This window comes from Bombus impatiens, unplaced genomic scaffold, assembly GCF_000188095.3.
Source record: "Bombus impatiens unplaced genomic scaffold, BIMP_2.2 scf_1464, whole genome shotgun sequence".
Lineage (NCBI taxonomy): Eukaryota > Metazoa > Arthropoda > Insecta > Hymenoptera > Apidae > Bombus > Bombus impatiens.
The window spans coordinates 51681-73965 of record NT_177883.1 but is presented as its reverse complement, the minus strand read 5'-3'; the positions used below and the strand labels follow the sequence as shown (position 1 = coordinate 73965).

The following is a 22285-nucleotide window of genomic DNA, read 5'->3' as shown; positions in this document are numbered from 1 at the left end:
AAACATCTAAAAATATATTTTAAGAAGATATTACATTATCATCATATGTTTTTTATTTTATTTCTATAATCGCAAACTTCAAGTAATATTAAAACGCTGATATTCATATTATATCTATTGTGAAATGTAATTTATGTATGTACTTATAACAGTAGTGAAAAAGAAACAAAGAAGAAAGCTGACAAGATCTATGCTTTCTTTGTGGGTTTTATACCATTAAAAGTGTAAATAACTTCATAATATGTTATGTATCAATATATAAAATAAATGAAAGGTTTTTTTAAAAAGGGATGAGACTTCTTATAATAAATGTTGTTTGATTGCATTCCTACTAATTTATAGCTTTACAATTAAGTCGTATATTTATCACAATAATAAATATTATATACATACATTTTTCTATGATAATATGTACAAGTAATCTGGGAAAGATTATTTGAAAGAATAAAAATGTAACTAGTCGATGCTACTTTAAATAAAATAAATAATAACAATACTTTCACAAATTTTTGCTTCTTTTCAAAAACTATATTAAACTAAATTATATTTGCTTTAAAACTATTTCTCGTAATGTGTAAAATTTTATTAGTGCTTTCTAATGTTGCTTAATTCAAGAATGTTAATATGTATATAAACCACAACAAAACACGATCGTTAGAAAATTTAACCTAAAATTCATCAACCAACAACATTCCAGAATATTTCACTAAATTTTAGTTTAAATAGAACACTTTCTACAACATAACAAATTAACAAGTACTTTGTTCTTAATAGTGCTCCTTAAACATATTACAAAACTGAAACACATAATGCAAACTACTGCAACATTAGAGCCAGCATCTTCAAAATGGTTAGTTTAATAATATATTAATACTATGTCATATTCTTAATTTCCGTAAAAGTATATGTACATAAAATAATTAACTCTCTATAGTAAAAAAAGAATAAGGTTGCAAGTAGGTGTAAAAATAATAATAGTTCATGTAACAAATGTATTTGCATTGTACAGTTACTTTACCTTCAAACACTGAAGCATTGTTGCCATTTGTTGCAGCTTGAATATGCCTAAAAAATTTCTTTCTAACAATAACATTTCACTGTGCAACAGCTTTTTATCAAAAAACTACACACTAATATTCGGACACTTGTTATCGTTCTGCAACCAGCAATTCATGGAAACAATTCGAATTGCAAAATAATTTTTTTAATAATTATTTTGTATGATTAGTACCAGAAAAAATTAATATTGATATTTTTATAATACATTAAGAAATTTAACATGTCACGAAGAGGAAAGAATACTAACTTTAAAAGAAGAAGATCGCCATCGAATTTAAGAAACAAGGAAAACAACTTCTGTCCGTTATTGTACAATTCAATGTAATTGTTACAAAGGAATTGTTCATGTATTTACGAGCAACATAAATGATCCATATTCTCTTAGAATAGGCAACACTATATTTAGATCGTCATCTCATATACAAAGCTACAAATATGGAAATAGTGCTGTATCCGAATATTAACATGAGTCATTGTACATTTATTCATGTAGAAAATTTTACCAAGTATCAGAGATACTTCAGCTGATTCTGAAATATCAATCATTTCAAGTTACTTTGACTAGCAGGAGCATCCCTTAAACTTTTTGTCATTTTCATCCGGCTATCTTTTCTTATTTTCAGTAACTTTATCTTCACCAAAAATGAAATGAAATTTTTTCTGCTTGATAGTATCCTTCGCAAATATCCAGTGAAGCAGGAATGTCACGAAGAAAAAACACCACTTATGCTACCGATATTTCTAATGATTCCTTTTGAAGAGAATTCCTCTGAGGCGCCAAAAACATCGCACAAACAAACAAAGACGGGTGTGAGTGACATCCAAACTTCAGAGGTAAATTGTGGTCAGTACGTAATGTAAGGCTGATACAATTATAATACAAACTTGATGATCCAAATATGTAAATGAAAAAGCATGTGTGGTAGCCTGTGAAAAATCGTAAATAAATTATATTAAAAATCTATCTACTTCCTGAAATCTACCTGTGCATATCAGAATCTTCGAACATAAATTTCGTACATAGACCATGCATTTACAGTAGTCGTATTAATATTCGGGCACCATGGCGTGTGGGGCATTACTATTATATTCTCGTAGAATAAGTAACACGACATTTAAATCATTCAGTTTTATACGATGCATCAAATACAGGAGTAGTGCCGTGTTCGAATATTAATGCGAGTAACTGTGCATAATACGTATATCGATAATATCAACATAATGCAGTTCTCATATGTACTAAATATTAATATTTATTTCAGCTCAGTCGTTTGAAATTTCCTGAAATGAGAAATGGTATTCTATCCACAAGATGTCATTGTGTACATAGAGATGGTCTTCAAGATTCTTGTCCACTGAGTCAATGTCAAAAAGAACCCGAATGCCTTAATAAACCATGGCCTAGTTGCTTACCAGCAAAATACTTACAATCTCGACATCCAGAACAGTATCCACCATCCAAAAACTGATACTGTCAATACTCTAAAGCTTATGTAACTTATGTGTATATAATACAAATATAATAAAAATAGTAATATATAATAGTTGAGTAAAATAACCCATTTATTATTTAAATATATTTATTACTATATTTATTGATGCTTTTACAACATACATTATTTATATGCATAAAAGGTATGCAAATATTGGAGAACACGTATAAAATTTTTAGATACATTTGTGATAACTGATATTCCACAGAAATATATAAACTATACATAGTAAAATAGACTCATAACAGAATGATGAAAGGAAAATGTATATTTGGCACATAAGAAATAGAATATAATAATGGATACATACTGATAAATATTTTGGTTAACATGGTAATGGACACAGCGGTAGACATGGTGATGGACACATTGATAGACACATTGATGGACAAGGTGAGGAACAGCATGGTGAACATGGCGGAGGACATGGTGATGGACATGGTGGAGGACATGACGGTAAACATAGTGATACACGCGGTGAGCATGGTAATGCACATGGTTGACATGGTGGACACGGGGGGCAAGGCGAACACAGTGGCGGACATGGCGGACATGGCGGACATGGCGGACATGGCGGACATGGCGGACATGGCGGACATGGCGGACATGGCGGACATGGCGGACATGGCGGACATGGCGGACATGGCGGACATGGCGGACATGGCGGACATGGCGGACATGGCGGACATGGCGGACATGGCGGACATGGCGGACATGGCGGACATGGCGGACATGGCGGACATGGCGGACATGGCGGACATGGCGGACATGGCGGACATGGCGGACATGGCGGACATGGCGGACATGGCGGACATGGCGGACATGGCGGACATGGCGGACATGGCGGACATGGCGGACATGGCGGACATGGCGGACATGGCGGACATGGCGGACATGGCGGACATGGCGGACATGGCGGACATGGCGGACATGGCGGACATGGCGGACATGGCGGACATGGCGGACATGGCGGACATGGCGGACATGGCGGACATGGCGGACATGGCGGACATGGCGGACATGGCGGACATGGCGGACATGGCGGACATGGCGGACATGGCGGACATGGCGGACATGGCGGACATGGCGGACATGGCGGACATGGCGGACATGGCGGACATGGCGGACATGGCGGACATGGCGGACATGGCGGACATGGCGGACATGGCGGACATGGCGGACATGGCGGACATGGCGGACATGGCGGACATGGCGGACATGGCGGACATGGCGGACATGGCGGACATGGCGGACATGGCGGACATGGCGGACATGGCGGACATGGCGGACATGGCGGACATGGCGGACATGGCGGACATGGCGGACATGGCGGACATGGCGGACATGGCGGACATGGCGGACATGGCGGACATGGCGGACATGGCGGACATGGCGGACATGGCGGACATGGCGGACATGGCGGACATGGCGGACATGGCGGACATGGCGGACATGGCGGACATGGCGGACATGGCGGACATGGCGGACATGGCGGACATGGCGGACATGGCGGACATGGCGGACATGGCGGACATGGCGGACATGGCGGACATGGCGGACATGGCGGACATGGCGGACATGGCGGACATGGCGGACATGGCGGACATGGCGGACATGGCGGACATGGCGGACATGGCGGACATGGCGGACATGGCGGACATGGCGGACATGGCGGACATGGCGGACATGGCGGACATGGCGGACATGGCGGACATGGCGGACATGGCGGACATGGCGGACATGGCGGACATGGCGGACATGGCGGACATGGCGGACATGGCGGACATGGCGGACATGGCGGACATGGCGGGCATGGTGGCGGGCATGGTGGTAAACATGGAGGTGGACATGGTGGTGGATATGGAGGTGAGCATGGTACACAAATGTTGAAAGAAGTACAAGGTGGCACACAAGGAGCAATACTGCATGGTTGACAGGGTTGACAGGGTGGTAGTTCGATACATACAGGCTTACACTTCGTATTGCTTGAACATATTGCCTTTACATTTGTACAGCAAGATTTTTCTGCACCATTGCAGCATACCAATCTACAATATGCAGCCAAAGCAGCTTCCCTTGCTTGATCAGCACAATAAAATTTCCTTAGTGCAACTTCCATATCTCCCAATTCTGTTAATTTCAACAACGCGTTGCGCCCTGGCATACAAACGGGATATAACTTTGTCATACATTCTGGTCTACCCATACAATCCCACACCATACATCTATCTTGTAAACCATTCCTTTTGATACATTCACATCTATATATAATACCTGCTCGAAAATCAAAACTTTTACATTGTTTAACTGGAATCTGAAATTTAATAATTAAAATTTAGCTCCATATATAAATTGATGTATTAAAAAATATAAAATGATAGAAGGCATTTTTTCCCAAATTTGGTTACAATTATTTTTAGTATTATTCTATTTTGTAACAAGACACTTTCTGTATTGGTACTGAAATATTAATTAATAAAGATTTTAATCTTCATTTTAAAATAAAGCGAAAACCATATTCAAGAAAGTATCTTCAAATTTTAATGAAACTTAGTATATGCACTGTACATGTGCATTCGTTGTATATGTATATATGAGCACATATACTGTATATATATTGTTTCTATCAGCAAAACTGACTCAATCGATTTTTTTGTTAGGAATAAAAGAAATTTATATTGTAAAAAATTTCTTACGTTTCCTTTAACCAAGATAACTGTATATATTATGTTTATTTTTCGTATCCCTTACTTTTTATAACAATAAATGATTTATACAAAAGCTGTGATTATTGACTCAGGTTCCTTCCCTACTGTACACATTACGCATTTTTAAATCGATTCATACTTACACAATCAGAAATAGGTGCACAAGGTGAAGAACAAATAACAGGAGGAGGACAAGGTGGCTCATCCCATTCACATGCTTTTCTATAATGAACAAATTATAATTTTATTCATGTTCGTAATTTAATTTCAACATTTTCTTACTTTCTTTCCATAGAACTAATCAAACATTTTAATTGCGCTAATAATTCTCGTCTTCTATCACAATTAGGATTTTTTCCGTCACAAGGCATTTCTAATGGTAATTATGTTCAAATAATTGAAAACAAAAATTTTGATTTCATCCAAGTTTTATAAAAATCGAAGAATATGAATTTTGTTACATATTCATTATATTTTTAGCATATTTCCACTCTATTTAATTTATTTTTCGTTTTATAACACTGGAATGATTTATTTAAAAAAAAACGACTACATCGTCTGAATATGTCTCCAACACATAATAAATGAATAATATCTTCGCATAAATTTCAATTGTCAGCTATTTCGTATAAATGGTATTATCAAAATTTCATGTATATGACATCATAAAAAATAATATACAACAAAAAAGCAATAAAAAAGGAAAACAATGTCTTGTGGAAGAAGTCCATTATCACGTTGCACACCATCTTGCTATCCGCCTCCTGCATCCTGTATCCAGTACCAGTTACCCTCTTGTCCGTCGTGTGTACCTTACCCATGTGTTCCACCAATTTGTGTAGCATGCCCACCACCATGTAAAATTACGATATGTACGCCACCAGTGCCGTGCGGACCTTGTCCACCAAAATGTATTCCATACTGTCCACCTGCATGTGCTGCACGATGTTTAACTAGAGTTACAGCACGATGTCTTAATTGAATTGTTTCAATGTTAGAAGAATAAAAATTTATGTTGTTTTCGTCCGTCCGGCACAAATTAGGAACGATTACTATGCTAATTTGGATATCAATAATAAATATATTTTATACTTTGGTTAGCAGCAGAACCTTAGATATATATGTATATATTTATATATTACATATAACACAATATAATTATGTAAATGAAATATATAATCATTTATACATGTTAAAAAAACAAGGCATAAGAGAATTTTATTACACAGATTTTGCAAGGTTACTATACCTCCAGCACGTGTTTCAAAACCAAAGATATATATCCCCAAAAGACCTTGTCGCAGACCTGGTTGTTTTCATAAACCAAAACCAAGATGCTGTCTGTACCTGTATTGGCGTCTTCCGTGTAAAGCTGACTGTTTTGAAGTGTAAAACCGTGTAGAAACTGACAGATAATATAATGTAATGTAAATTTGTTTATTTTATATTATCAACAATAATGCCAAATATAATATTGTAGTACAATCTTATAATAATTTTGAAAAGCATCATCATATCACAACATTTGATGCTAATCATTAATGCTGATCACTGCAAAATATTATTTATTGTTTATTACAATTAGAGTGTCCTAAAATTAATGTAACAACATAAATTACTTGGATCTCGAGAAATACAATGAAATAATATAATAAACATTATATATATATATATACTTAATCTAAAGAAATAAATTTGAACGTATTACTATCCATTTTCAATAAAATGCCGTTTTCGTTTAATTTCGCAATAAATTCAGAGAAGTCACTCATCAAAATTTTCTTATCCGATACGATTTCACGCAATCTTTTCATAGAAAATATCTTACTATTGTTAGAAATTGCTTCTTTTCTTAGTATCTGTATAAATTCTTTAATCTTTGAACAAAAAATGCATATTAGTACATCACAGTCTCCCGTTATTGTAAATCTATATTAACTTACTTACTTTTCGATTAGTTATATTTCTTGTACTTGAGGATTGGCAATTTGTAATTTTGTCATCAAACGTATGTTGTAAAATTTCTATCACATCCAAAGCATCTGTTTCTATTGCCTCTGTACGTAATTCCAATTTTGCTCTAGCCTATGTAGGGATTTTAATTTTCGTTTCATGAGAAAAAAGATATTTCAATTCAAAATCTATACATATGTATATGCATAGATTAAAAATTCAAAATAACAAACACAAAAATAATGGAACCTCTGTTAATCGTATCATAGCTTCTAATTGTCTATTACAGACAGATAAACCACCAACTTTATTATTCTGATCTCGAAGCTCTAAATAATAATTTTGTAATATGTTAGCTGCTTCTTTAGTTAACTTCGGCTTAACATATTGCCGTGCATATGCAATATATTTTCTGAGAATTGACTGTGGAATGATATTCGTATTTTCTGCTATAGGAACTTTCAGTCTATCTCTAAAAAATTTGTTTATAAAAAATAAATACATGTTTATATATGTTGAACAATTATTATGTCTAATATGTTTTAATTACCTTAATGAAAGTTTAGTTGTATGTGGTATATTTATATGTTGAGACGTACTACTTTGCACACTATTAGTTGCGTTGAAATCACCATGAATTGACATAACATGATTACATAATAAATCATCTATATGCTATTGCAAACAGAAAATATAATCTTAATCAGAAGTATTCGCTTGTGTATGTATAACTATTAAATATTAAGTAACACCTTATTCGGTTCATCTAATAATGAAAATATTAGATCAAAACGTGACAAGAGAGGAACACTCATTTTTAAGTTTTGCAGTACTGTTTTACTTCTATTAAATCGACCACCAATCGGATTAGCAGCTGCGAGAATTGATGCTCTAGCAGGAAGAGAACATATTATTCCTGATTTAGCAATGCTTACGCTTTGTTGTTCCATAGCTTCTAATAAAACCTATAATTTAAACAATTTGCTTTTTAATATAAAGTGATAAACCATAATCAACTATTCATTATACGAATATGATATTAAGAATGCTAAGTTTTTATTAATTTGATATTTAATAGTTTTATAGCAAAACAGCTCTAAATAGTTCTAACAGCTTTACCGAATGTTGTTTATGCATTTTGTCAAATTCATCAATACAACAACAGCCTCTATCTGTCAAAACTAATGCTCCTGGTTCTAAATTAAATTTATTATTTTTATTTTCTTTTGTTAGCGTTATTGTCAAACCAGAAGATGTACTTGAATTTCCACACACATATACACCTATAAAAATCATTGTTACAAATTCTTCGATAATATACATATCGAAATATTGGCATCTTGATTTACATCACTTTTATTACCCGTAGCGATTAATGTATTAAAAGATATAAGATTCCATTCAAAAAAAAAAGTTGACCTTCACATAATCTTTACGTGTTCATCTACAGGAAAATTAATAACATCGGAATATAAAGCCATTCAACTTTTATAATAGTAACTTCTAAAATAGCGACGTAAACCAAAAAATCAATATCTGCTCAGGCATCCTCTATACAATTATATAATAAAATTCTTATTCATTTTGTTGTACCTTTGACAGCAATTCGCTCGCAGGCTTGTAACATTTGCGATTTTCCAAGACCAGGATCACCAACTACTAATACATGAATATTTTCTCGTGATTCTGAGTTTTCTACATTTCCACCAAATAAGCTCAACATCAGTCCGGCCTTGACAATTTCATGACCATATATACTTGGACATAAAGAATGTATCAACAGCGGAAATATATTTGGTGTGTTATATACCTCCTATCAGAATTAATAAAACATAAATACTTCACAGGATAGATTACTTAAATTATAACATATATTTTCAATTCATATACCTTTATTGCTAAATAATCCTTTATTGACATTTCATTATTTATGATATTTTTATCCTGAAGTCTTTGTTTATTATTAATTATCGTAATAGCTTCCATGTACAAAGAAAATGAGATTTTATTTCGAGGCTTTGCATTATTATTACCCTATGTAACAAAGTATGTCAGATCATAACATTGTAATATGAATAAAAAAACATAGATTATATGTTTTTAATAAAATATAGGCGAATTATCTAAAACTAACGATGCAAAAATATGCTTAAAGACAAAAATATTTAGTTAAAATGAGAACATTATAAAATAGAAAAGTTAGTTTCTCAAAAGAATTATTTGAATGTGAAACAATTCCTGTATATAAATGCCCTAACTTACTCGAGAATCGATTACAAATATAAATTAAACACTTAATTGCAAACATTGAAACTCTTTCGTAATCTACCACATATATCTAAGTACACTTTACCTTTATAATTCCTGTTAAAGTAATATCATCTCCAGGCATACAAGTATTGACTAAGTCATCCATTAATTCGATATCAATCGTTCTAGGCATACTTCCTTTACTGTTCTATACGAAAAAAGATATGTACATATATAAAACACGCCAGCAATATTAATGAGTTATAAGTTAATTCATTTTCAACAGTTTTTAAATCTATAAGTAAGATTATTTATTATTTTGTCGCAATATTATTCACACGATCTATATAAAAGAGTAATGCTATGAAGAGTCAATTCTTTTATATTATTTACGTTTATGATGAATTATTATGATGAATTATTATGACTATTTTAAAAAACATAATTTTAAAAAATTGCATTTGAATAAAAGTATAAATTTAATTGTTCGAAACAATTTATTCAAAAATTATTGAGTAGTTTTATACATAGTATATAACATAATAAATTTATTAAAATGAATTGTAACTCTGACCTTCATTTATATAAGCATACGCGCACAAAATAAAAATGATCTTTTTTATTTGTAATAGAAGTACAAACCTGATCGTTATTTGAAAGTTCTTGTATTTTAATCGTTTGAAATGAGATACTTTTCACCAATGATGAATCTAATATCACACGAAATTTAGATATGCCACATGTATTACATATTCTTGGAACTGCATAAACTCCTAATGGCTGTTTCACTATTTTCTGTAAATTACATTTACGACAAGCGAACATAATCCATTGCGCAAGATGTTTTATGTGGCCTACTCTTATTACACAGCCTCTAATTGATACTAATCTCCCTGTTAAGAAAATTAAATATACAAAAACAGAATTAGGTCAGAATTAAACAAAATTATGATCTTTATTACTCAAGGAATTGTATACATACCGTAAGAATTTGCTTTCAAATCTTGCAAACACATAATCGGTTGATGATTTAATATTTTTATTCTAACAGTAGAAAGTGTACTTATAATATTTGCAGAGCTTAGATTTTTTCGTGGTACTGTACTTAAAATTTGCTAAAAATACAGAACTTAATATTTCGTGAATAAATATACTAATTATAAAAAATATTATAGGTATACCTGATGTACAGCCAATTTAAAACAATTTAAGATATGCAATGGATTTTCATATATATCTTTCTTAAAATCAGACCATTCATCCATAAAAATTGTATCATTGTATAATTCACATATGTCAACAATAAAAATTATGCCATTTTCTAAATTTTCCAACGAAAGTAATGTTGACAATCGTTGATGTTTGTTTATAAATCTTTCTACTATTTGTATTTTTTTAACAGTATCAGAATCATTTTTATAAACTAAAAGACAAATTATTTTTCCAACATTATTACTTATCTATGAATTATTTTTATATAACTATTGTATTTCAATTTGCCATTAACCCAATTTAATAAAAAATATAAAAAATGTTTCTACCTTCATCAGAAAAAAATAGCTTCCATCCATAGTATGGAATATTGAAATCTATGTAAGTACTATCTACGTTTAATAAATTATATGTTTCAATAGGGTCCAAACGTTGATATTTCTTTTCATCGTTTTGATTGTCATTGTAATCTATAAATTATTAATTATATAGATATAACATAAATAAGTTTATATGTATATCAAAATTAAAATTCCAACAAATAAAAGTTTAATTATTATGCCATTAGAATTTAACGTTTAATGCTTAAATACACTGCTTAAAACAATTAGAGGATTGCTATTATGAACGATTTTATTGCATCAACCAATTAAACGAAAGTAAAAAAATCCTACGGTCTTAATATATTGACATATTATTCATCATTATTGTAATAAAAAATGACTTTAAGTCAATCGTTAAAAGGACTTGCAAACATGAAAATGAAAAACGTCAAAAATCAAAATAAAATCATTCCATACACTAAATTTAACAAAGTGAAAGTAAAAGTATTTTTTAAATTAATCATTTTCAAATATAAATACTTCAATATGTAAGCGATTTCGAATAATTGATGTATGTGTTAGTGGCAACACATTTTCTTAACGATATTATGGCAAGTAGCCCACCGCTATTTAGGAGGAGGAATCAGTAACGGTCTTGACAGGATGCTCGACTGAATATTTGGTAAATCGATCGCCAAGCCTTTGAACTATGAGATGTTGATAATATGACTATTTAGTTAGATAAAGAGTAAGATAGTTTACTAATGGCAAGTGACCCGACCGTGACGTCATATTGCCAGAGGATAAAGACTATGTCTAAGGTTCCAACAGATCTGGCCACAGAATAGGGAAGACAGTAATGCTTTTCGGTAAGCGAACCTATTTTGACAAATTTCTAATATACACAAAAGAAGACATGTTTGGTGTATGTACAGATAGAACTCAACTTCTCCGATTTCGATGACACTTTTTAATATGTGGTTGGAGGCAAGATCCTGAGCAATTTTTTCCTACACATGTTAGTGGTGAACGGCCTCGTCGTCGAAGAAAAGACTTTCACAAAAATGTGGTTCGGGAAAACTCCTTGAAGAACTGCTACAGATTTATATTGTGCCTGTCGGAATCATCAAGTCCGCCGCACATGGTTTATTATAGTTTGGAGTTTTTCAACAGGTGAGTCATGGATCAGAATTATATAAATTATTTACTATTTACCATTAATATTTTCTATCTGTTATTTATTATTCCTATATTTATTAAATTTGCTTTTTTGCAAATTGTAAGAATGTTTGGTGATTACATGAACACAAACTATTATTCAGATGGTTGAATAGTAACAGTAAAAAAGCAAAAGAATATTTTTAAGCTATTGAAAAACATAAATAAAATTATTAAATTTTGAGTTTCTGTCAAATATTAACAATAGATACACAAAACAATAATAATACATACACATATGTATTAGATACAGAATTATGCATTTATTGATTGTTCTTTTTTTTTGTTATTCATTATTCGATAAAATTTTAATTGCTAATCATTACAAGTTTATAGACTGACAACTGACAAGCAGAAACAATAGCGTGGCGATCAGCCGATGGTGGCATAGATGCCTAGTCCATGCGTGTAGAAAGGGAAAGGCTCCCTGGTAGGTCACTGAGGTCTCCGAAAAATCGCTTACGCGACAACTAAACTTTGTTTTAGTAGAAATGATTTTAAAAAATTGATTTTTCAAATGGCTGAGCTAATTTAACTTGTCAATGGAAACGGATATTCTTTATAAATGCATTAAAGCAAATGTCCTTGTATTAACTTAACTTGCCAGTGAAGATATCCAGCTGAACACCGCTCCCGGCCAATTGTATATTGTAAAACTGACGACATGGGTTTTGGGACAGATACATACAAAGAGTCTATTTACGACATATTTGCGAAAAACTATTACTATTACAGCAGAGAATTCTACATAGAATTGAGCGTCTGTGACAGCGTATACGTCTATATTAGTTACCAACGAACGGATAAAATGACCTGGTCTCGAAAGCTTTTATTTATATATACAGAGGGTGGAACGTGCTTGAATATTCGAGATGAAAGTTCGTACGTAACATGCATATGCGAGGTTATAAGAAATGTCTTATAACTCAATTAAAAATGAATATCATCAATTCATTGGGTTTGAATTTAGGTTTTTTTCAATCGCTTCCGTAAGATGATAACAATTATTCTATTTTGTAAGATAATATCAATTATTCATTTACCTATTATTTTTATAATTAATTTGTTATTATTTCACGTAAGCCCCGCTGTATTGAAAATTCTCACAATAATACACAAACTAATAACTACAGTATTTTTCTAATAAGCATGTTACAAATCATAACACTGTAATACAGTACACATATTCTAGTTTATAATAATAATTATTTTAATTTAAACGTGATAATAATAAAATAATTTATATAATATAATATTAATATAAATAAATAATAAAATAATAAAATAAGTTAATGGATATCAAATGTGTACAGGTATACATAAAAAACTAATCGAAGATCCATCTTCTTTCTCCTAGATAAGGTAAGCAGTTTATTTTATAGAACTATTTATTTTGTAGAAAAGCTCAATATGCCAATTAAATGCCAAAAATGAAATTTGCCACCCCTAATAATTTAAGAAAAAACATTTTGTGACATTATATTTGAACCACTCTATATAAACATTAAGTCTAATAACTAGACAAGATTATAGCTTTATTTTAAATGAAGGTGGAAGAAAACCACAATAGAAAATTTTTTATAGTTCAACAAATTTTATCTTTTTATGATACAACTATACTTACAAATGTATCCTTAAATACAACTGCACTTTTTGTTAATAAAATCCCATCTTCATTATTTATATTTCAATATTATAAGTGTTAATTTAATTGTCGGTTGCTTCTACATATAAACACCTCTTAAAATATAGTGTTCTATACTTGTTACATTTCTATTGTATATTCCTAATTACGACATATTATAATTGAATACAAATTGCAATTATTCTTTTTCTATCTTAATCTCTTATATCATGAAATGTTAATAATATATATTATATCTATGAAAATACTTATAAATTCTGATAGTTAATCAAATAGATCAATATCAAGATTATGTAATTAAACATACATCCAAGCTAATTAAGAATGCTAAATAAAATGAGAAAATTTAAAGATTATTATGTTATTTAGATGCATCATATAGTGGTAAATATCCTAATTATTAGCTATTAACATATTGATTAATATATAAATCGACAAAGATTCACAATTATATTTTCTAAGAGACTACATGGGCTACTACTAATTTGCATTCATCTATTATGAAAATCACCTGTGGTCTACAAGCATATCTTTATTTACATATACACAATATAGGCTATGTAACCTAAAATACAAAAGTATATGATATATGCATAAAAACATTATATACTTAAGACACTGAAAAAAGTATTAACACTATAGCAGTCAATGTTGTAACAGTCAAATTAAGCATAATAATTAAACATCTAAGATAATTTAATAACTTAGAAACCCATATTGATACTTTCATTTATGTATGATCTCCATAAATTCATATTGGCTTTGAGTCATAAATTATTGAGCTTACCTTAATAAGTTTCTTTGAATATAAAAAGAAGCGATATGTGATAAAAAAGACGATCATCATTTCTTCTTTTCACATATAATTAACGTAATTTTACTACATTACAACACACTAAATAATCAACACTTAAAAAAACGTTTCGTATATTTCAAATATTAAAATAAAAATGTGATATACATATGTACAAAAGGTAAAAACAAATTCATTAATTGTATTTGATTATATTTCACTAAATTATTTAAAACTATAGATTTATCAAAATGAACAAAGAATATCTTACTCTTTTTAGATTTTGATGACTTCTTACCAAGATACCATTTGTTCTTATAAAAATTGTTCAGTTTTCTATTACTCATAATTACAAATATCTAATAAATCTCCATTAAAGTTACTATAAAATTTTAGCTACAGAATATATTCTATTCCAATTCCTACATTTCATTCATACATTATAGATACATATATAATTTGTCACTTTTGAAATTTACTAACATATATTATATAAATAGACTATAACTGATTTTCCCACTTATTGCCTTTACTGTTTACATTAATTGACTGCTATAAAACGCTTTGAAAGGATTTAGGGCTTTTTTCCATTTGCGACTAATCGTACATTCTAGCAGCAAAATCACATTCAGTAACGCGATTGTTCTGCATGTGAGTATAGCACGTATATATTCCATATCTATGCTTTATAGTCTCACAGGACTGCTCTGACGTCTGACGAAAATTATGTCATATTCGACAATGGGTTTTGTCGTCTTGCGGGACTAGTCGCAAGTGGAAAACAGGCTTTAATCACAGCTAACCAAAGGTAAGGTTAGTCAAGCATTTTCAATTGTAACTATGGAAACCATTAGTTGACATCATTAATGTTACTATGTAACGAAACCGAGACCTGATATTATTACGTATAAGCTTTACAATATATTTATTCAGTTTTTCGTTTATTAAATTATGTCCATAAATTTGAATGAGAGGAAGAGAGAGAAAGATAAAAATTTCAATGAAAGAAAATATATATACTATAAACTTATAAAATTATGTCATATATTTTAACAAATATAGTATATTTGTTAAAAAATAAAAATAATCTTATTTATCTCTAAAATGTGGAATTATTTTATATTATAATTGATATTAACTCATAAATATCTTGAATATGGATAGATATATAGTCACAGGGAAAATTGGAAAAGGAGCACAAGGTATTGTTTTAAAAGCACATGATGTGGAAACAGAAAAGGATGTTGCATTAAAAAAGTTATTCTTAAAGAATATTGATAACGGTATATCCATATCCATTATTCGAGAAATAAAAATTTTAAAACAATTAAAACATCCCAATGTATGTTTATCTCAATTATTTTATATATAATATATACATATATAATTCATATAAACAATTTTATAAAAAAGAACTTCTTTATTAATAATATAGGAATAAATTTAATAAAAAAGATTGTTTAATACAGGTCATAGAGTTATTAGATGCTTTCCCTACTGGTTTAGATTTTATAATGGTATTTGAATATATGCCAACAGGGCTATGGGAAATAATAAGAGACAATGATATATTATTAACTCGAGTTCAAGTAAAAATTTATACAAAAATGATTTTAGAGGGCATTGCATATATACATGGAAAAAATATAATACATAGAGTAAGAAATATTTATATTTTTTAATATAAACTTAAGCATAATAATAATAATAGTAATAGCAACAACAACAATAATAATAATAATAAATATACCTGAAGAACTTTAATTACATATATATTAAATTTATACATAGAATGTTATATATTTTTAATTTTTGGTTTATTTACTTTTTACCTTTAAAATTCTATTGAATTATAGTGAGAGTACTAAAATACTATTTTTAGGATTTAAAACCTGCTAATTTACTAATAAATGAAAAAGGTATTTTGAAAATTGCTGATTTTGGTTTAGGAAGATTATTGTGGAAGAATGTAACAAAACCATATTCTCACCAAATTGCCACTAGATGGTATAGAGCACCTGAATTATTATATGGTGCACGATATTATACATCAGCAATTGATATGTGGTCTATTGGATGCATTTTTGGTGAATTATATAACAGATCACCATTATTTCCTGTAAGACATTTCTATTTTTACTCTACTATTGATGGTAATTTTAATATGAATTATATAGTAAACGTCAAACTTACAGGGAGAGACAGATATTGAGCAATTAGCAATAGTTTTAAAATATTTAGGTTCTCCTACGTCAGAAACATGGCCAGATTTAAGTATATTACCTGATTATAACAAAATTACATTTCCATATCATAAGGGAATATCATGGAATGAAATTCTTGAAGATACTGAACAAGAAGCTCTTGATCTAATTAGTAATATTCTTATTTACAATTCATCACAACGTCTGACAGCTGATGAAGTGTGTAATAAAATAAATACAGCAAGCAATTACTAACAAAAATTAAAATATTTCTTATTTCTTATTTCAGGCATTACAACATCCATATTTTCATATTAAACCATATGTTTCTTCAAAACATTTGATAAAACCACAAACTAGTCATCGCTGTCAAACAAAGCAGAAAGAAATTAATACAAACATCCAAGCTACTACCCTTTTTAAAAATCTGTTAACTATTATATAATAAATGTTCATATTACACATATAATTAATAAAGCAGAAATATATACACTAAGATATAATATATTATAAGTAACCACACAAATAAATTATACGTTTAACTATAATAAACTTCGAGATTATTTAATTTTAATCATTTTAAAGCTGATAGAATAAGAGCTATAAATATTTTTATAGGTACATAAAGTTTGAATATTTTCTTAAAAAAGATGTACGAGTTTATTGTCAATAATTATCTTATTTTATTTATTTTTATAAAATGCAAGAAATCTATTAAAAACATCACGATTGTAGCCTGTAAGACAAGGTTGCCCATTTTCATATAGAGCTTTTTCATATAATTTTATTGATGGTTCTGACCACCAAAAATTTTTGATTCCTTCTTTGCCATCAACATCTAAGGTATTAAGTTGGTATACAGAGAAATGAAAATTTTGTCCATCTGACTGAACACATTGCACAACAATAGGTTCAGGTAACTTCTTCACATTTAATCCAAACTTTTGTCGGGCACAAGTTGCTGCTACAGTAAATGATTTCATCATTGAACGTGCGTGAATTTGATCTTCAGTGACTGGCAATTCAGTTATATTTTTAACTTCTTCTAGATTGTGATTTATAAAAATAGTGTGAACATTCATTAATGGCGATTCCGTATCAATTGCTATAATGTTAAAATGTACATGTTTAAATTTTCTAATTATGATTTATAAACTATAATGTAGCTTTCTATAACTATAATCAACTTACGATATAAATCCTCAGTGTTATCAATATCTAATTTAGATAAACCAACAGTACAATGTAGTGGGTGAAGATTAGGAAATGCATATTTGTTATCCATATTTACATCAGCTATAGGTGCTAGAGGTATCGAAGATGTCATCATTATATCCATTTTTAAGGAAAATTTTATAAAATCGTTTTCTTTCCCTAAAATATATGAAATGACAAATTACGAGCTTGTGAATAGACATATACACGAAAATGCGCTAATAAAATAACATAATTAACTTGTACAAATTATAAAACTAATGATTTTAAAGTTATGAATCATAAATATTCCTAGTTGGTTTATAATAATCGTAACTGAAAAAATCAAATACTTTATAATATTATTGTCTTGCATGATCATTAAAAATAGAAATATTATATATGAATGTGCAACACATATAATACATGAAGTTTAATGTATATTTTATAATATTTTTCTTTTAATAATATACCTATACACATAGATACAAGTCCATCATGAACTATTGATTTGTATTGTACATCATTTAATCCACATAATGATTCACAAAGTTGTAAAAACTTCTTTGTTAAATTATGCCTACAACATATTCTTTGTTATAGAACTAAAATTTTAAATTAAAAAATATGAAGTAAATGTAATCATACAGATGATTCATACTCACATTTTTCTTGTACTAGATATACCATATACTCTTGGAAACACCCAAGCAGGTCGATTAGGATCTTTCAATCGTGGTAATTTTACTTGCTGTGCATCATATATTACAGATGTATAAACAAATCTGAATAATTAAAATGATTTTTAAATTGAGAAAAGAAAATCATTAATTGTACATTTCAAATACAACGACTAATGAAATTATATGAAATATAGCCATATTTTTATTAATATACCGTTTTAATAAATTATCTATATTATCTGGAACGTCAGTAATTAGCTCTTGTATATTCTTTGGTAATGCATCATCAAGTTTTAGAGTTTTCGTTAATACACATGCTTGTGGTACACCTTCTTGTAAAACATTCCAATCTTCAATTATCAAACAACTTTTACTATTGGAATTAGGTTCTGACTTATTAAAAACAGTTGAATGTTCAATTCTAATATGAAAAAGAAGGAAATGTATTTATAATAAAACTTTATAGCTACAAATTAACAAAGTGTTTCTCAATTCATAAATATATATTATGTCAATTAACTAAAGAAAAATTAATAACATATATATATATGAACACAAAATACTTTATTAAGGATTCATTAATTTCGTTGAATACAAACGAATATTTAATAACATTTGTACTTATCTTAAAAGGAGTTTGTAACCTTCTATACAGTTATATTATAATATTATTGGTGTTTTTATAGATATCAATGTCCTTAAAAATAAATTCTTATAAAGTAAAATATTATAATTATTAATAAGATTTAATATTCATTTCAATAAGATTTAATATTATTATATTAATAAGATTAATATAATAATAATAAGAGTTATAATTTAATATTCTTCCAAATTTCGATACAAAAGATACATTTAACTGTAAAAATTACTACAATGTCCAAAATTACAAAAAGTAAATACATCAGGCAATATCTTTCTCAAAATAATCTTTCTATAGAATAATTTGCAAGTTAGGTAAATTATATTTATATTATTTTGTGTCACTTGACAAAATAATTTTTAAAATTAAGTAACATTCAATGATTTAAGTTATAAAGTTATTTAGATTAAGGATATAAATATGTTATTAACCTTTCATTATTAATTAAGTAAAACAATGTTTTCTAGAAATTTTATGAAACAAACAACATAAAGTATAAAGAAATAAATATAAAAACAATGAAAGATAAATATTAAAATAACAAATTAAATAAGATGTATATTATAATATACCTCAGTGATATATGAAACATTTTACCTTTTTGCTGATATTAATTCTGTAGCATCATGTACTGTAAAATTCATAGATTTCAAAATTTTTTCTGCTTTAGTTACTTGCACACATCTTTCTCGTTGATGTTGCCATAAATATCTTATTGCTTTACCTATGTGTTGTTTATATAATAATTGTGTGAACTTCATTATAATTTATCTAAAAAAAAAAAAAAAATGATAATTTACATCATTATAGAGAGTAACTGAGAGTTTTGTTTAATTATATTTCATTTCACTGTTTTTAGTCAATTATGTACTTTAGAATATTGCTGATATAGGTTAAGTAGAACTAGTCTTTTCTGAGAATAACAAATACATAGTATTTGTTTCCTACTCTACCTCTTTCTTCTGCTCTTCTCTCTCTTTTCAAAATTATTGAAACAATTTTAACTCCTTAATTTAAATTAACAACAATTTAATAATTATTATATGAGTAAACTTTTATCCATATTACAATGTATCTACTATACAAATGTATGTTTAATAATTATATTATGAACATGATAATTCCATTAATGTTTTATATTAATATATTACTGAGAAATATCATGACGGTAGATATGAATACAATATCGTCGAGATAAATTTGTAATTTTTAATATCAATAATTCAAATATCACTCAAATACTATCAAAGAATATATACACAGACTACAGTCATACATATAAACAAGTCTGGAGACTTGTGGGGAATAACAGAAAAGAAGTTACCTCTCTGGTTTTGGTATATGAGTGTTGGACCTATTTATACATGTGATCATAGCCGAACCTGTATACACCACTGTGATGGCAACACTGCTTTTGTATGCATCGAAAGTCCTATTTTATTGCACTGAAGTAAGTAGATTATCATTAATATCTTCCTTAAAATAACTTTTAAAATAAGTTATAATAAAAATAATGATATTAATATAATTGTAGGGCAATGAAAATGAAATATAAATATTGGGAATAATAGAAATAACATATGTATAAACCTTTGGAAGGTATTAAAGGTGTTTGCCTGTATGTAAAATATTTACACTGTTTAAAGGGAATGTAAATGTATTGCAAAATAAGTAAGAATTGAAGTATAGCTTCAAAAATAAATAAATAAAAATATTTAAAAAATGAAATTGTCTAAATGAAAGAGGTTAAGTGAATACATAGCATAAGTGAAGATGAGCCATGGACATAAGAATATAGGGAACGAGTAATAACTGAGGGGTGGTGAAGCTATTTCTGGGGAGCGGGGAACGTAGTATTTTGGGGCCGCATTGATAATTAGTCGTGGTAGCGCAAACGCAATCTCTTAGTCTCATCGAGTAAGAGTAAATTAGTGTAACTAGTTTTCTCCTTCTGACATACATCATTGAGTCAGTCACTAAGTCACCAATAACCAATGTAGCCCCAAAGTATCACCTGACCATGTTCCCAGTTCCCTGGAAGTAACTTCACACTCCTTGTCTGAACTAGACATTTAAGCTCGAGTCTTATATTCCTATGTCCATAAATAACTGAGCAATAAGAATAACTCACGAGAAATAATTAGAATTTTTGCAAATATGAACAAAATTTTCATGTCAATATTTGTAAAACATGATAAATTTCGCACACCACTCTAGAGGTAGCGCATTATCGTTTTTAATTTTTAGTAATATAAGTGCTAGGATTTCATAATTCTTCATTCTTTGGAAATAACAAAAACAGAAACACAATTATTTGATTTTGAAGTCCTATCATAATTTCCTTTACAGCCAAGAACACATCAATGTAATAATGTTATTAATTTATAAAACTTTGTATAAAGCTATTATATTGTAAAAAGCTAAAATAAAAGATATAAAATAAGTATTTAAGAGTTTTGACTTTAGAGTCTATTTCACATACACTATTACATGCTATTATATACATTCTGTTGCATTATACTGTAATTGTTTTATATTAGTATTATCACTTACTGTCACAACATACATATATTACACTAATAAACATTTATAGAACTGGCTAGATTATATTTATATCAGAAGAAGTTTCTAATATTGTTGTCAGATTCGCTTTTATTATGAAGCGTAAAAGCCCAATCTTTAGAGTTCATTTTAGATTTCATTTTATAATATTTTTTAATGATTTCTTACAATATTACAAACTGATATCTTTTAATATTATTAAAACTAAAATTAAAATATTGAATATCATTATGCTTCTTTTTAATATAAAGTAACAATCATTTTACTTCATTTTGATAATAATTTTAATGACGTAATAAGGCATACATATTTTAACAATTTCCTAATTATGATTTTTATGTTTTC

The 22285-nt window shown here is 29.3% G+C and overlaps 5 protein-coding genes and 1 long non-coding RNA gene across 11 annotated transcripts; 3 read left to right on the top strand and 3 right to left on the bottom strand.

The window, feature by feature from the left end:
- The first annotated feature begins 552 nt into the window (after positions 1 to 552).
- On the top strand, positions 553 to 2617 carry LOC105681639. Its single transcript, XM_012392655.3, has 3 exons — positions 553 to 850; positions 1731 to 1893; positions 2322 to 2617. Exons 1-3 carry the CDS (start codon positions 810 to 812, stop codon positions 2526 to 2528), a joined length of 411 nt encoding a protein of 136 aa, XP_012248078.1. The 5' UTR covers positions 553 to 809; the 3' UTR covers positions 2529 to 2617.
- A 64-nt stretch (positions 2618 to 2681) lies between these two features.
- Positions 2682 to 5689, bottom strand: LOC105681638 (keratin-associated protein 16-1-like). The gene is made up of 4 exons (XM_033324121.1): positions 5543 to 5689; positions 5404 to 5482; positions 4083 to 4866; positions 2682 to 3035 (listed from the first exon to the last, which is right to left on the bottom strand). The coding sequence occupies exons 1-4, from the start codon at positions 5629 to 5631 to the stop codon at positions 2878 to 2880; spliced, it is 1110 nt and encodes a 369-aa protein (XP_033180012.1). The 5' UTR covers positions 5632 to 5689; the 3' UTR covers positions 2682 to 2877.
- An 81-nt stretch (positions 5690 to 5770) lies between these two features.
- On the bottom strand, positions 5771 to 15416 carry LOC100740480 (DNA helicase MCM8). 2 transcript variants are annotated; one of them, XR_004462787.1, is made up of 16 exons: positions 15367 to 15416; positions 14926 to 15216; positions 11005 to 11145; positions 10645 to 10886; positions 10446 to 10578; positions 10106 to 10356; positions 9567 to 9671; positions 9104 to 9247; positions 8807 to 9026; positions 8333 to 8496; positions 7966 to 8178; positions 7764 to 7888; positions 7463 to 7685; positions 7208 to 7345; positions 6510 to 7137; positions 5771 to 6213 (listed from the first exon to the last, which is right to left on the bottom strand). XR_004462787.1 is itself a non-coding variant. In XM_012392667.3 (15 exons), the coding sequence occupies exons 2-15, from the start codon at positions 14999 to 15001 to the stop codon at positions 6937 to 6939; spliced, it is 2376 nt and encodes a 791-aa protein (XP_012248090.1). In that variant the 5' UTR covers positions 15002 to 15216; positions 15367 to 15416; the 3' UTR covers positions 5771 to 6936. The 2 variants fall into 2 exon arrangements, 1 of the variants encoding a protein (XP_012248090.1); XM_012392667.3 differs by having other exon boundaries at positions 5771 to 7137.
- Positions 15281 to 17717, top strand: LOC100740361 (cyclin-dependent kinase 20). Its single transcript, XM_003494070.4, has 5 exons — positions 15281 to 15996; positions 16124 to 16312; positions 16537 to 16773; positions 16850 to 17077; positions 17148 to 17717. Exons 1-5 carry the CDS (start codon positions 15811 to 15813, stop codon positions 17301 to 17303), a joined length of 996 nt encoding a protein of 331 aa, XP_003494118.1. The 5' UTR covers positions 15281 to 15810; the 3' UTR covers positions 17304 to 17717.
- On the bottom strand, positions 17495 to 20822 carry LOC100740240 (39S ribosomal protein L37, mitochondrial). 5 transcript variants are annotated; one of them, XM_012392664.3, is made up of 7 exons: positions 20703 to 20822; positions 19976 to 20149; positions 18950 to 19156; positions 18718 to 18837; positions 18526 to 18632; positions 18050 to 18232; positions 17495 to 17963 (listed from the first exon to the last, which is right to left on the bottom strand). In XM_012392664.3, the coding sequence occupies exons 2-7, from the start codon at positions 20137 to 20139 to the stop codon at positions 17542 to 17544; spliced, it is 1203 nt and encodes a 400-aa protein (XP_012248087.1). In that variant the 5' UTR covers positions 20140 to 20149; positions 20703 to 20822; the 3' UTR covers positions 17495 to 17541. The 5 variants fall into 5 exon arrangements, with proteins under 5 accessions (XP_012248087.1, XP_012248085.1, XP_012248088.1 ...); XM_012392662.3 differs by lacking the exon at positions 20703 to 20822 and adding an exon at positions 20327 to 20682; XM_012392665.3 differs by lacking the exon at positions 20703 to 20822 and adding an exon at positions 20530 to 20662.
- Positions 20729 to 21688, top strand: LOC117152407. The gene is made up of 2 exons (XR_004462788.1): positions 20729 to 20828; positions 20913 to 21688. It is a non-coding gene; the product is annotated as an uncharacterized LOC117152407 (long non-coding RNA).
- The last annotated feature ends 597 nt before the right edge of the window (positions 21689 to 22285 follow it).

Bases quoted from the DNA above. Each gene is read 5' to 3' on its own strand.
- LOC105681639 (XM_012392655.3), top strand. From the start codon at position 810: ATGCAAACTACTGCAACATTAGAGCCAGCATCTTCAAAATG. The intron at 851-1,730 runs GTTAGTTTAATA...TCTGCTTGATAG, and splicing joins GAGCCAGCATCTTCAAAATG to TATCCTTCGCAAATATCCAG. The intron at 1,894-2,321 runs GTAAATTGTGGT...TATTTATTTCAG, and splicing joins GTGACATCCAAACTTCAGAG to CTCAGTCGTTTGAAATTTCC.
- LOC105681638 (XM_033324121.1), bottom strand. From the start codon at position 5,631: ATGCCTTGTGACGGAAAAAATCCTAATTGTGATAGAAGACGAGAATTA. The intron at 4,867-5,403 runs GTAAGTATGAAT...ATTAAATTTCAG, and splicing joins GTGCACCTATTTCTGATTGT to ATTCCAGTTAAACAATGTAA. The intron at 3,036-4,082 runs CGCCATGTCCGC...GTGCATTACCAT, and splicing joins TCCGCCATGTCCGCCATGTC to GCTCACCGCGTGTATCACTA.
- LOC100740480 (XM_012392667.3), bottom strand. From the start codon at position 15,001: ATGAGTAATAGAAAACTGAACAATTTTTATAAGAACAAATGGTATCTT. The intron at 10,887-11,004 runs GTAGAAACATTT...TTTGTCTTTTAG, and splicing joins GCTATTTTTTTCTGATGAAG to TTTATAAAAATGATTCTGAT. The intron at 7,138-7,207 runs GTAAGTAAGTTA...TTTTGTTCAAAG, and splicing joins GAAATATAACTAATCGAAAA to ATTAAAGAATTTATACAGAT.
- LOC100740361 (XM_003494070.4), top strand. From the start codon at position 15,811: ATGGATAGATATATAGTCACAGGGAAAATTGGAAAAGGAGCACAAGGT. The intron at 15,997-16,123 runs GTATGTTTATCT...TGTTTAATACAG, and splicing joins AACAATTAAAACATCCCAAT to GTCATAGAGTTATTAGATGC. The intron at 17,078-17,147 runs GTGTGTAATAAA...TTCTTATTTCAG, and splicing joins AACGTCTGACAGCTGATGAA to GCATTACAACATCCATATTT.
- LOC100740240 (XM_012392664.3), bottom strand. From the start codon at position 20,139: ATGAAGTTCACACAATTATTATATAAACAACACATAGGTAAAGCAATA. The intron at 18,838-18,949 runs GTATATTAATAA...TTAATTATTCAG, and splicing joins ATAGATAATTTATTAAAACG to ATTTGTTTATACATCTGTAA. The intron at 18,633-18,717 runs GTGAGTATGAAT...AATATGTTGTAG, and splicing joins ATATCTAGTACAAGAAAAAT to GCATAATTTAACAAAGAAGT.